Raw genomic sequence first — 14,623 nt, 5'->3', positions numbered from 1 at the left:
CAATTGGTCCAAACCTCAAGTCTCTATCATAATCCGTTAAAAAACAAGCGTCTCTGTGAAATGTTAACAGATCACTGAGCGTATACCAAGCCCTTTATTTTCAAAGCCTTTTACATTTCATTCAGCTCGTGTTATGTTATGTTAATTTTGCAACCCGAGGAAACAACTTGGAAGACGACGACCACAAAATGTAAAATCCTCAAAAGTTATGAGAAACCCGCACCGCTTTGTCAACACAGCTAGGTGCTTATTGTCGGACGTATTAGGTTACAAAATGCAACTTTTTGGATATACCGTTAATGATATGTTTGAGACAGACCCCACCTACCGATTCAGAACATAAATAATCATATTTGTCTTGGGAAAATGTATTTCATAACATAAATGAAAAGTCATCACCAAAGCGTGTTTTCACCCACTCTGGGCAGAGTGGGTGGACACCCTACTTATTAATATCCCCAACAGCTTACCAAGGCCCGATTTAGTAACCTCCTGCTTTCCAATGCTTTACTCACACAGCCACTCAGCACATAGATGTTGGACTATTCAACAGGTAGATGAGAAAAGCTAATAATAGGCAAGCTAAACTCAGAAGAATAGATCAAGATTTAAAGCACCAATATGCAGGTTGGTGTTAGATTATTTTCTTGCAGAGGAACATCTATCTATATCAACATTTTTCAGTTCCATACTACTTGATAATGTCAGGAATGACATGCAGGTTGAAACATGACCTGAAACTAACCGAAAAGCACGGCTCAGAGATGCTGCCTTTTACCGACTATTACACAGTACTTAAAGTAGTTTGAACTGTCCTGTGCTGTATTTTGTTTGCTAAACATAGTGGTTGTAAATGGAACAATCTACACAAGAGGTCACCGTCTGCCCATTGAATATGTGACAAAAAACAGGAAGCTACAGTTTGACCTTGGATAGTAAGCGTACACTGGACTCAACTAAATGTCCTACATCTTACAATGAGAGTGCCAGATCAACATAGGTTCAACTACGTCAAAGTCTTCTCCTGCACCCTCTGCCCTACTATGTACTATAGATGTCCCCTTCCCTGGTTCTTTCCCTTAAAATAACAGAACTAGGTGCTTGATAAAGTACAATGATCAAGTGTCACACAGTTCACGCTCCAAGTGTAACAGAGGAATTTCTACTGAAACAGATGACCTTAATATACTTCCTCTGTACATACTCTTTCGCCTTTAGAGTTTGTCCTTCATTTAACAGAAAGGCCATATCAGACGATAAGGGACGACTTGTGGTTGGAGGCATTAGTGGGTGGGAATCGGAGCGACGGGATGGGGGTTGGGTTGCAGAGAAGGGAAATCCCTGTGGAAAGACAAAACACAGGACCAGGGACACAGCTGGTAATTTGGTAAGAGGTTGCTCACAGTAAACACGAGCTGTTTAGAGAAGGTCTGGAAAGGCCATTACTCGAGGAGCTGTGTGGGGCGGATGGCAGGAGATTAAAAAAAAAAAGAAACTAGGAGAACTCCCCACTTCCTGTGTGTGTACCTTATTATTTTAGGCAAAACAAAACAATTTTCCCATAACATGTCTGTATGCAGGCTTCAAACTTGCTTGGAACATTTCACACCCTTATTTAGACAACTGAGTATCCAGGGGGCATTAATAACTTCAGAGTGGTTTATCGTTAATATACAGTATTTTATAACCTTCTGTTATGAATTGCCTTATTTCACTTCAGTAACATTGGGCACATCCCAAATGGCACCCTATTCCCCTATATAGCGCACTACTGGTCAAAAAGTAGTGTACTATATAAGGAACGGCTGGGTGCCATTTAAGACTATAGTACATTATATCCATCTTAATACCACTGGGACTCCAGCTGGTAGTAAGTTAGTCAGCCAGTCTGTCAATCAAAGAGATTTCAGATCATTCTGGGTGATCCTTGAATTCCATGTACATGACACTACCCAACGCAAGTCACAGAAGAGATCAACCTTGTCTGACCTGTTCTCTCCCCACACCTTATTTCAGAGGTCAAATATGCTTCTACCAGAACTTTCTCGGTATAGGCAAGTAAAGACGGGGTGAACATCTGCCAAGCATTAAGATAAGAAAACAACAAGTAATATGTTACTGTCCAAGTGTATGTTTAAATCCATTGCTTTTGGAGTGATAAGAGCTGAAATTAGGAGCAGTTAGCGCCTGGAACTATTTACATTGCATTCAGAAAATATTTCAGACCCCTTCCCTTTTTCCACATTTTGTTACGTTACAGCCTTATTCTAAAATGTATTACAGAAAACACCCCATAATGAAAAAGTGAAAAAGTTTTGAAATCTTAGCAAGTTCCTAAAAATAAATAACTGAAATACCTTATTTACATAAGTATTCAGCCCCTGTAAAATGGCGCCGGTAGAAATAGCAGTAGTTTTACGGGCGCCCAACCAATTGTGCTATTATGTGTTTTTTTCACATTATTTGTAACTTACTTTGTACATAATGTTTCTGCTACGGTATCTTATGGCAAAAAAAGAGCTTCTGGATATCAGGACAGCGATCGCTCACCTCGGATTAGACAAAGATTTTTTCTTCAACAAGGACGATGCACAAGACATTCTCCAAACACCCCACAGGGCCGACATTCACATTATTTGCAAGAGGAACCGACGCAGGTACTGAGGACAAAGAGCCGGATGCCTGGTCAGGACCCGGAGAAGGCGACTGGGAAAGTTGCCGTTACCGGCAATCATTGGACAATAAATTAGACTAGGTACGATCATGAATATCCTACCAACGGGACATCAAAAACTTTAAAATTCTATGTTACACGGAATCGTGGCTGAACGACGACATAGATATTCAGCTAGCGGGATATACGCTGCACCGACAAGATAGAACAGCACACTCAGCTAAGACGAGGGGGGGCGGTCTGTGTATATTTGTAAACAACGGCTGGTGCACAAAATCTAAGGAAGTCTCTAGATTTCCCTCACCTGAAGTAGAGTATATTGTGATAAATTGCAGGCCACACTACTTGCCTAGAGAGTTTTCAGCTATACTTTTTGTGGATGTTTATTTACCACCAGAGACAGATGCTGGCACTAAGACCGCACTCAGTCAGCTGTATAAAAGGAAATAAGCAAACAGGAAACCACTCACCCAGAGGCGGCGCTCTTAGTGGCCGGAGACTTTAATGCAGGGAACCTTAAATCAGTTCTACCAAATTTCTATCAACATGTTAAATGTGCAACCAGAGGGAAAAAAAAATGTAAATCACCTGTACTCCACACACAGAGACGCGTACAAAGCTCTCCCTCACCCTCCATTTGGTAAATCCGACCACAACTCTATCCTCCTGATTCCTGCTTTCAAGCAAAAATTAAAGGAGGAAGCACCAGTGACTCGGTCTATAAAAAAAGTGGTCAGATGAAGCAGATGCTAAACTACAGGACTGTTTTGCTATCACAGACTGGAACATGTTCCGGGATTCTTCCGATGGCATTGAGGAGTACACCACATCAGTCACTGGCTTTATCAATAAGTGCATCGAGGACGTCGTCCCCACAGTGACTGTACGTACATACCCCAACCAGAAGCCATGGATTACAGGCAACATTCGTACTGAGCTAAAGGGTAGAGCTGCCACTTCAAGGTGCGGGACTCTAATCCGGAAGCTTACAAGAAATCCTGCTATGCCCTGCGACGAACCATCAAACAGGCAAAGCGTCAATACAGGGCTAAGATTGAATCATCCTACACTGGCTCCGACGCTCGTCTTATGTGGCAGGGCTTGCAAACTATTACAGACTACAAAGGGAAGCACAGCCGCGAGCTGCCCAGTGACACAAGCCTACCAGATGAGCTAAATCACTTCTATGCTCGCTTCGAGGCAAGCAACACTGAGGCATGCATGAGAGCATCAGCTGTTCCGGACTACGACTGTGTGATCACGCTCTCTGTAGCCGACGTGAGTAAGACCTTTAAACAGGTCAACATACACAAGGCTGCGAGGCCTGACGGATTACCAGGACGTGTGCTCCGGGCATGTGCTGACCAACTGGCAGGTGTCTTCACTGACATTTTCAACATGTCCCTGACCGAGTCTGTAATACCAACATGTTTCAAGCAGACCACCATAGTCCCTGTGCCCAAGAACACAAAGGCAACATGCCTAAATGACTACAGACCCGTAGCACTCACGTCCGTAGTCATGAAGTGCTTTGAAAGGTTGGTAATGGCTCACATCAACACCATTATCCCAGAAACCCTAGACCCACTCCAATTTGCATACCGCCCAAACAGATCCACAGATGATGAAATCTCTATTGCACTCCACACTGCCCTTTCCCACCAGGACAAAAGGAACACTTATGTGAGAATGCTATTCATTGACTACAGCTCAGCGTTCAACACCATAGTACCCTCAAAGCTCATCATTAAGCTAAGGATCCTGGGACTAAACACCTCCCTCTGCAACTGGATCCTGGACTTCCTGACGGGCCATCCCAGGTGGTGAGGGTAGGTAGCAACACATCTGCCATGCTGATCCTCAACACTGGAGCACCACAGGGGTGCGTGCTCAGTCCCCTCCTGTACTCCCTGTTCACCCACGACTGCATGGCCAGACACGACTCCAACACCATCATTAAGTTTGCAGACAACAACAGTGGTAGGCCTGATCACCGACAACGACGAGACAGCCTATAGGGAGGAGGTCAGAGACCTAGCTGGGTGGTGCCAGAATAACAACCTATCCCTCAACGTAACCAAGACTAAGGAGATGATTGTGGACTACAGGAAAAGGAGGACCGAGCACGCCCCCATTCTCATCGACAGGGCTGTAGTGGAGCAGGTTGAGAGTTCCAAGTTCCTTGGTGTCCACATCAACAACAAACTAGAATGGTGCAAACACACCAAGACAGTCGTGAAGAGGGCACGACAAAGCCTATTCCCCCTCAGGAAACTAAAATAATTTGGCATGGGTCCTGAGATCCTCAAAAGGTCCTACAGCTGCAACATCGAGAGCATCCTGACTGGTTGCATCACTGCCTGGTACGGCAATTGCTCGGCCTCTGACCGCAAGGCACTACAGAGGGTAGTGCATACGGCCCAGTACATCACTGGGGCTAAGCTGCTTGCCATCCAGGACCTCTACACCATGCGGTGTCAGAGGAAGGCCCTAAAAATTGTCAAGACACCCAGACACCCTAGTCATAGACTGTTCTCTCTACTACCGCATGGCAAGCGGTACCGGAGTGCCAAGTCTAGGGCAAAAAGGCTTCAACAGTTTTTACCCCCAAGCCATAAGACTCCTGAACAGGTAATCAAATGACTACCCTATTTGCATTGTGTGCCCCCCCAACCCCTCTTTTTACGCTGCTGCTACTCTCCGTTTATCATATATGCATAGTCACTTTAACTATACATTCATGTACATACTACCTCAAATTGGGCCGACCAACCAGTGCTCCCGCACATTGGCTAACCGGGCAATCTGCATTGTGTCCCGCCAACCACCACCCCCTTTTTTTACACTACTGCTACTCTCTGTTCATCATATATGCATAGTCACTTTAACCATATCTACATGTACATACTACCTCAATCAGCCTGACTAACCGGTGTCTGTATGTAGCCTCGCTACTTTTACAGCCTCGCTACTGTATATAGCCGGTCTTTTTACTGTTGTTTTATTTCTTTACTTATCTATTGTTCACCCAACACCTTATTTGCACTATTGGTTAGAGCCTGTAAGTAAGTATTTCCCTGTAAGGTCTACACCTGTTGTATTCGGCGCATGTGACAAATAAACTTTGATTTGCTATGAGACTTGAAATTGAGCTCAGCTGCCTGCTGTTTCCATTGATCATCCCTGAGATATTTCTACAACTTAATTGGAGTCCACCTGTGGTAAACTCAATTGATGGGACATGATTTGGAAAGGCACACATCTGTCTGTATAAAAGGTCCCACAGTTGACAGTGCATGTCAGAGCTAAAGGGTACCAAAAATGTCTGCAGAATTGAAGGTCCCCAAGAACACAGTGGCCTCCATCATTCTTAAATGGAAGAATTTTGGAACCACCAAGACTCTTCCGAGAGCTGGCCGCCCGGCCAAACTGAGAAATAGGGGGAGAAGGGCATTGGTCAGAGAGGTGACCAAGAACCCGATGGTCGCTCCGGAGAACTTTCCAGAAGTACAACCATCTCTGCAGCACTCCACCAATCAGGACTTTATAGTTGAGTGGCCAGACGGAAGCCACTCCTCAGTAAAAGGCATATGACAGTCTGCTTGGAGTTTGCCAAAAGGCACCTGAAATACTAAGACCATGAGAAACAAGATTCACTGGTCTGATGAAACCAAGATTGAACTCTTTGGTCTGAATGCAAGCGTCACGTCTGGAGGAAACCTGACACCATCCCTACGATAAAGCATGGTGGTGGCATCATCATACTGTGGGGATGTTTTTCAGCGCTAGGGACTGGGAGATTAGTCAGGATCGAGGGAAAGATGAACGGCGAAAAAATAGAGAGAGATCCTTGATGAAAACCTGTTCCAGAGCAGGTTCACCTTCTAACAAGACAATAACCCTAAGCATATACAGCCAAGACGAAGCAGGGGTGGCTTCGGCACAAGTCTCTGAATGTCCTTGAGTGGCCCAGCCAGAGCCTGGACTTGAACCCGATCAAACATCTCTGGAGAGAACTGAAAATAGCTGTGCAGCAAAACTCCCCATCCAACCTGACAGAGCTTGAGAGAAACTGCCCAAATACAGGTGTGCCAAGCTTTTAGGGTCATACTCAAGAAGACTCGAAAGGTGCTTCAAAGTACTGAGTAAAGGTTCTGAATAATTATGTAAATGTGATGTTTTTTTATTTTTAATACACTTGCAAAAAAAAAAAAAAAACTTTTTTCATAATGGGGTATTGTGCATAGATTGATGAGGGGAAAAACACAAATTAAAATCAATTTTAGAATAAGGCTGTAATGTAACAATGTGGAAAAAGTCAAGGGGTCTGAATACTTTCTGAATGCACTGTAAACCCATCTCATACACAAGCTTCAACTGCCTACACTCCTAGAAAAAAAAGTGCCATCTAGAACCTAAAAAGGGTTTTTACGCCTGGCCCTATAGGAGAACCCTTTTTTGTTCATGGTATAACCTTTTGGGTTTCCATTTAGGACCATTTTCATAAAGGGTTCTACATGGAACCCAAGAGTTCTTCCTGGAACCAAAAACGTTTTTATCTGGACCAAAAAAGGGGTCTCCTATGGGGATAGTCGAAGAACTCTTTTGGAACCCTTTTTTCTAAGAGTATGTAAACTGTGTACGCCACTGAAAAAGAGGAACAAGTTTGTCCTTTCTGGGAGGTCAACATTTACATAAAAATGCAGGAGAAGAGAGCGCATATCCCCTTGAGTGATAATTTTTATATATAATCACACTGCATTCATTATTTTATGAGACAATGCTGCATTGTCTATACAGGAGTGTTTATCAAAGAAGCATTAGCCTGTTGCTCTGCGGTCTCCCCTGATGCTCATCACATGCACTGGAGCTTTACAAAATGTCAAAGGGCCAAGAGCTTTATATGGGAACGTATCTACGATCTTGCTTTGTGATTACAGTTTTCCAAGTAAAAGACACAGGAAATCCAAACATAAAAAGAAATTATACATGGGCCACAGTTCCACAAACTAGCATTCATTATGAAAGATACATATCTCACGTTTGTAACCATTAGGTTAATGGCTGCGAAATGTCTGCTTCTGTGACATATTCAATATACTGAATGAACAACTGGTAAATGATAAAGTGCGTAAGAATAGCGCCATCTAGAGATTTGCTTCACATACTTTTATTCAGCCCTGTCCTATTTTTCTCTGACCTTTTTTACACAAAAGGCTCTGTTATGAAGGTGGATGGTAGGTGGCTTCCATCTGTTATGTGTTGGAAGAGTACACAACAGAATCAAAGCGCGGGCCAAGACTTCATACACAGTATTGACTATTTGTATTCTCCAGGCACTATGACGCCATTTGCACAGAGCGATTGCGTGGAATCTGTGTTGAATACGTGCTCTCTGGTATCAAAACCGAGCTCATAAATTCCTGGAATAGCCAAGCCTACCAATTCATTTGGCAAATTTGAACATATAGTTGACTGATTTTGTATACTAACCCAGTACAACTCCAGTAATAAGCTCTCATTGGTATTTACGGTCAGTGCGTTGGCTTCAACTGCACAACAAAGAGGACCCATTATTCCCTGTTCTCTGGATGATGGCCACTGTCTGTTTTAGCCCTCTGAGGCATAAAGCATCCCATCCACAAGACATAAAAGCCTCTGTATTCCCAAGACCTGACGGGCTTAGCAAACACAAGCTTGTCTTAAGGTCTCAATTACATTTCTGTTAACAGAAGTTATCCATTTTCCTACTGGCCAAATTCAATGATTTCGCCTCTCCTTTACATTTAATGCCGTTGCTATGAGTGATGTGGGTGGCCGTTGGAATGCCACTGACCTCTTCACAGAAACTACAAACAACAAGGCCTGTGTGATATCTTTATCTACTCTATTGAGTCTGTCAAACAGTACCGTAAATAATGTGATGAACAACATTGTACAATAGTATAGGCCTAATCATAATCGCACAAATGCTGTATCAAAACGCAGTATATACTATTCTGTATTGAAAAGTTACTTAGAAACGTGTTCATTTTCAAATAAGTTCATCGCATTTAGTGAGGGAATGACACATGCTGTCCTCGATTGGCTTTCAGAGGTTTGTGACACAGTGTTTTGTGTTTAATTTGTAACCTACAGTAGTTCCTGGCCCAATTGGAAACTCTTTTCCTGGCTGAACAGAGTGGCTTTTACCCCTCAGGAAAGTTTCAAGGGGAAAATGTTGCAAATGCTAGAACTCTGAGGGCTTTTGTCTATGCTATCATAACCTTACATTAGTAGCTTAATTCCCATTTAACTACATCCAGTAGAGATCGCATTTGCCAGGGTCTAGACTTATGATAACACTTCTGTTTGTAGAGGCTCAACTATTTGCACGTTTCTGTTTTAGGTCTTCTTCTGTTTGGAGTTGAAACATTGCAGGAGTATAAAAGGATTGGGTCTCTGCAAATAGTTGGACAATTAATTAAGCTCACAGTAGCACAGATCAAAGTGGTTTGAAATGGCAAACTTGGATTTGAAACTGCAGTATTAGTTTCACAAGTTCCTCTCCTCACAGCGAACACTAGCCTCAAAGACCTATAACTTCTACCATGGAAAACATGGGTGTGCAGTAGCTCGTTATAAGGGCGTACTGCTGCCAGTATGCTAAATTGTGGCGGTATAACACAAAATATGGTTATGGGACAGTAACTTTGACCCCAATGATTTCAGCTTGCAGCTATATTTTCCTAATATTTATCTGTTGTAGAATTCAGCCCATCCCTCTCGCCATAGCTTTCAACCACTTTGAATAGGGCTACTGTGAACTTAATTAATTGTCCAAATATTTGCAGAGACCCAATCCATTTATACTCCTGCAAAGTTTCAACTCAGAACAGAAGATCTATAACAGAAAGGTCCAAATAGTTGAGCCTCTACAATGTGTGACAGTGTTATCATTTGCCAGGGTCTAGACTTATGATATCTTCACTGGATGCAGTTAAGTGGGAATAAAGCTACTGAATTAAAATGCAGCTGTGCCCTTGGACTGCTAAAGTGTCTGGAAACAGCTGCGGGGATTCACAATACCTTCACCAATTCCACGCTCGGCTCCACTCCGAGGGAAGCCTGGAATGTGAGATCATGGTAAAAAAGGTGTCTCATTAATCAGCAAGGGCTTCACATAGCTGGGAGGATAGGGAGAGGAATGTCACCAATAAAACACTCAACTGTCATGGAGGAAAATCTATAAACCATCCATCCTCCTTCTGCACTCCTTTCCTGTACAGATGTAGGATCTTTGCTACAGCAGTTTGCTACAACAGGAAAATAATCCTGCAGCAACAGGAAGTGTGAATTACTATGTGCATTATAACTAATGGACATTTTTGTAGGGGCTGATACATTTTTCATAAGGAAAACTCAACTCTGAAATGTCCAAATGGAAATGAAAACGTCAGAAGCCTTTTTACACTACAAGTTTGACATTTCAGGAAAGTTCTCCTGCAACAGGGTGATAAAAATCAAGATCCTACATTTGTATAGGCCTGTATAGCCTTCAGAAAGTATTCATACCCCTAGACTTTCTCCACATTGTTGTGTTACAAAGTGGGATTAAAATGGATTTGTCATTTTTTGTCAACAATCTGCACAAAATACTATTTCATGTCAAAGTGGAAGACATTTTTTATTTACCCCCACTAATATATCTTGATTAGATAAGTATTCAACCCCCTGGGTCAATACATGTTACAATCACCTTTGGCAGCGATGGGTAAGTCTGGGTAAGTCTAAGAGCTTTGAACACCTGGATTGTACAATACTATATATATATATTTTTTTTTTTTTGGTAATGCTGTCACATTGGTTGTTGATCATTGCTTGACAGTCATTTTTAAGTCTTCACAGTTTTGACTTAAATCAGTATTAAAAAAAAATCTATGGCTAGGCTCCTCAGGAACCTTCAATTTTGTCTTGGTTAGCAACTCCAGTGTAGATTTGGCCTTGTGTTTCAGGTTATTGTCCTGCTGAATGGGACATTTGTCTCCCAGTGTCTGGTGGAAAGCAGAGTGAACCAGGTTTTCCTCTAGGATTTAGCCTGTGCTTAGCTCTATTCCATTTATTTTTATCCTAAAAAAAAAAAAAAAAACTCCCTAGTCCTTGTTGATGACAGGCATACATAACATTATGCCGCCAACACTGCTCTTGAAAATATGAAAAGTGGTACTCAGTGATGTTGTTTTGGATTTTCCCCAAACATAATGCTTTGTATTCAGGACAAAAAGTTAATTTCCTTGCCACATTTTTTGAAGTATTCATTTGGTGCCTTATTGCCAACAGGATGCATGTTCTGGAATATTTGTATTTTGTACAGCCATAATTATTTTCGCTCTGTCAACATTTAAAATCACCATTGGTCTCATGGTGAAATCCCTGAGTGTTTTCCTTCCGCTACGGCAACTGATTTAGGAAGGGCGCCTGTATCTTCGTAGTGACTAGGTGTATTGATACACCAACCAAAGTGTAAAATGAATAACCGCACCATGCTCAAAGGGATATTAAGTGTCTGCTTTCTTTTACCCATCTGCCAATAGGTGCCCTTCATAACAAACCATAGGAAAACCTCCCTGGTCTTTGTGGTTGAATCTCTGCTTGAAATTCACTGCTCGACTGAGCGACCTTACAGATAATTGTAAGTGTGGGGTACAGAGATGGAGTAGTCATCTCTGTACCCCACTCTATGTGCAACAGACACTCTATTTGCAATAATAGTGAGTCCATACAACTTACGCAATTTGTTAAGCACATTTTTACTCCGGAACATATTTAGGCTTGTCATAACAAAAGGGTTGAATACTTATCGACTCAAGACATTTTAGAATTACATTTTTTGTCAATTTGTAAACATTTCTAAAAACATAATTCCGCTGACATTTTGGGGTATCAGTGACACAATATCTCAAATTAATCAATGAATTTTATTGAATTCAGGCTGTAACAACAAAATGTGGAAAAAGTCAAAGGGTGTGACTACTTTCTGAAGGCACTGTATGTGCAGCTCTACTCAGAAATGCAAAGTTGCCAAGCGAAGAATTTCAAAATGAGACCAGATGTCATTGCAAACAGATGCTGCTGTGACAATATGATACTGTCTTTTAGCAGACATTAAGTAACCTTTCCAACGGCCAAAGCAGAACTAGACATACAATTATTTAGTTGAGGCTAATTTGGAAAATCCTCAAGTGAATGTCACTGTGTTCATAGAGCTATGCATGTTTGTGTGTACTACAAACTGCCACCCTTGGACAAGGGCATGTGTTTTGGAAGTGTCTGTAGTAGGATAACAAATGTAACATGGCGTGGAGGGCCACATGATGTCTCCACAAGTCATTGCACTTGAAAAGTGGGGGGGAATTTTCAGAAGCAGTTGTGGCTCAAAGTATGAGAAGCCACAAATAAAACCAGCACACATGTATTCCCCCCCCCCCCCCCCCCCCCCCAACACAACAGCTCATGGAGAGTGGCTTTCATTTCCAAATAACAGACAAACCACAGACTGAATTGGGTAGTCTGCTACTCTAGAAAGCCAGAGAGGGGCTCTGCTACCGAATTACACAATTCTACAACGACATATCAAAAGCTGAAACTACAGCACTTGATTACTGTGTGGTTATGTGGAGTTCGTGATAAGCACCTATCCCAAAAATACCACTGGTGGTAAAACAAAATGATCCATGAGGAGAGGTCTAAACGTGTCTTTTGCCTAATATTGAATGTCAAATAAAGAGTCAACGAGGATCTCTTTAAAAGTGTTATGACTGTGACAGTGTGGAATTTCTCATTTATTTGGTTCAAGACCGGTTGCTTGAAGATGATGTCAGCTGACTTTATTCCAGTTGGTCGGAGGCGTTTGCTCTTAAACTTGGGAGTGAGTTTTCCCAAAGTTCTTTGCAAGCTTTTAGAAAGTCACTGCTCACTCCCTTGGCATGCAATGCAGGCCTGCAGATTTATTGTGATTTTAATTAGGAATGAGATGCAGAATTTGAAGGTTTAATAGCAATTCATGGGAAGTTTCCATTTCTCCACAGTTGTTGAGTTTTCCATATTGAGACTGAAATATGATGATATATCTGTGAGGTCATCCATCCATACAATTACCGACCAAAAGACTTCAGAATATAAATAAATAACCAGACGTTGATTAGAACGCACATGAGATGCACACTGGTTTTCCTCCAAAATGCTTCCCATGACCCCAACATGTGGTCAAGGCAATTTCTCAGAACAACTCAGAAGGCAGGAAATGAGTGGAGTTCAAAGGTTACTGAAATGTCTGCAACAACTGTTACCTCAGTTACTGACTACATTTACTCAATATAGCCGATGCACATCTGTCCCCTCCGGTTGTGGACCATTAAATTAGTCAAACTCTTTGTCTTAGACATGCAATTATGTCATTCAATTGCAATTTGCTTGCAACATGTCTAGAAAATGTATTGCAACATTGTATTTTTTTGTGTGTGTGTGTGTGTGTGTGTGTGTGTGTGTGTGTGGGGGGGGGGGGGGGGGTAGATAATGGCATAGAAGGGATGGAATCCCAGTGAAGCTTTGTAAAAGGTTTGACCTGAATAAGGGTTTGGAATGACATAAGACCCCATGGGCTACAAAAGTTCCATATTTTTCCAACTGATGTCATCTCAAGAATTCCACCATAAATTATCTAATATACACGTTTTTTTAAGTGTCATCATCAATCTAAGCATTTTAGAACACCTCCAAATAACGGTGACAATTTCTATCCTGAAGTGAACAATAATGTAGTAGACTACAGCTAAGATAAACTGACAGTTCTCACACAGGAACCCTCTGATCTTAAACCCATATTGAAACCACATACTGTACCTAGAGCCAGAGAATCGTCGTCGTCGTGGAGTTCCTTGGGACCCATTTTCTTCCATGTCTAGCTGCATAGGTTTAATAAAATCCCTCGGACTAATGAAAGGCAAGCAAAACACACAATTATTCATATTTGATAACAACAACAAAAATGCACAGGTTTACATCTAGAGCTGTCCCAAACGACCGAGTGCCTGCTGCGGATGGGCGAGCCCTATTAACAATGAAGTCATAGTTGTTCGCCGCATAACTTTTGCCAGACTTGCAAAGTGGGACAGACATTAAAGTACAATTTCATTAAGATCATTCTGTAACTCGACATCTCTTACCATGAATGGCCCTGCCCCTCCGAGCAGCTGTCAACTTTCATCAGTCTTTATTAGGGATTCAAAAAATTACTTATACCGTACAAAATATACCGTAGACTTTTCATTCGTTCAGTGATCCATTAGGCTACTCTGCGTTCTTATGAATTCTGGAACTCCCACTTTTACCTCCAACTCTTGGATCAAAACAACAGTCACTGCTCTGTTCCAATACGCCGCCAGCGCAACTCGGTCTTTCCCGTTTAGCCAGCAGTTAACATATCAAAGTTGTGACACAACGCTACGGATGCCAAGTTCTCTGTCGAATGCACAACAACTAAAAAAAAAAATCGGCGTCCAAGCGTAAGCCTATGGGTACTGTAGATGCTTTGCACGACGACTCAGTGTGCAAACAGCCTTTCGTGGGGCGTCGAATACCTTACTGCCCTAGTTTCCTCCCAGCGGTGATTGATTTCGTCTCTCCATCCCAGAAGGAATAGGCTACAAACGTTTCGTTTTTTTTATTCATTTAAAGTAGCATTGGAAATATGTACACCAAGTTCTAATAAACATTAAGAACACCTGCTCTTTCCAAGGAAGACTGACCAGGTGAAAGCTATGATACTTACTGATGTCGCTTCAATCAGTGTAGATAAAGTGGAGGGGACGGGTTAAAGAAGGACGTTTAAGCCTTGAAACGATTGTGTGTGTGTGTGTGTGCCATTCAGAGGGTGAACTGGCAAGACAAAATATTTAAGTGCCTCAATAT

The 14,623-nt window shown here is 42.1% G+C and overlaps 1 protein-coding gene across 1 annotated transcript in view; it reads right to left on the bottom strand.

Annotated features, from left to right (window-relative positions):
- Positions 1-14,179, bottom strand: part of cobll1b (cordon-bleu WH2 repeat protein-like 1b) — a 34,027-nt gene extending 19,848 nt beyond the window's left edge. Inside the window, exons 1-2 of the mRNA XM_029703283.1 lie at positions 13,879-14,179; positions 13,556-13,645 (exon numbers count right to left, since the gene is read on the bottom strand). Coding sequence (XP_029559143.1) covers positions 13,556-13,645; positions 13,879-13,919 — 131 coding nt within the window. The 5' untranslated portion in view covers positions 13,920-14,179. The remainder of the gene's footprint in view (positions 1-13,555; positions 13,646-13,878) is intronic.
- Between the last annotated feature and the right edge of the window lie 444 nt (positions 14,180-14,623).

Source organism: Salmo trutta, chromosome 20, assembly GCF_901001165.1.
Source record: "Salmo trutta chromosome 20, fSalTru1.1, whole genome shotgun sequence".
Classification (NCBI taxonomy): domain Eukaryota; kingdom Metazoa; phylum Chordata; class Actinopteri; order Salmoniformes; family Salmonidae; genus Salmo; species Salmo trutta.
Note: the sequence above shows the minus strand (reverse complement) of the source record. Positions and strands in the feature narration are given on the sequence as shown.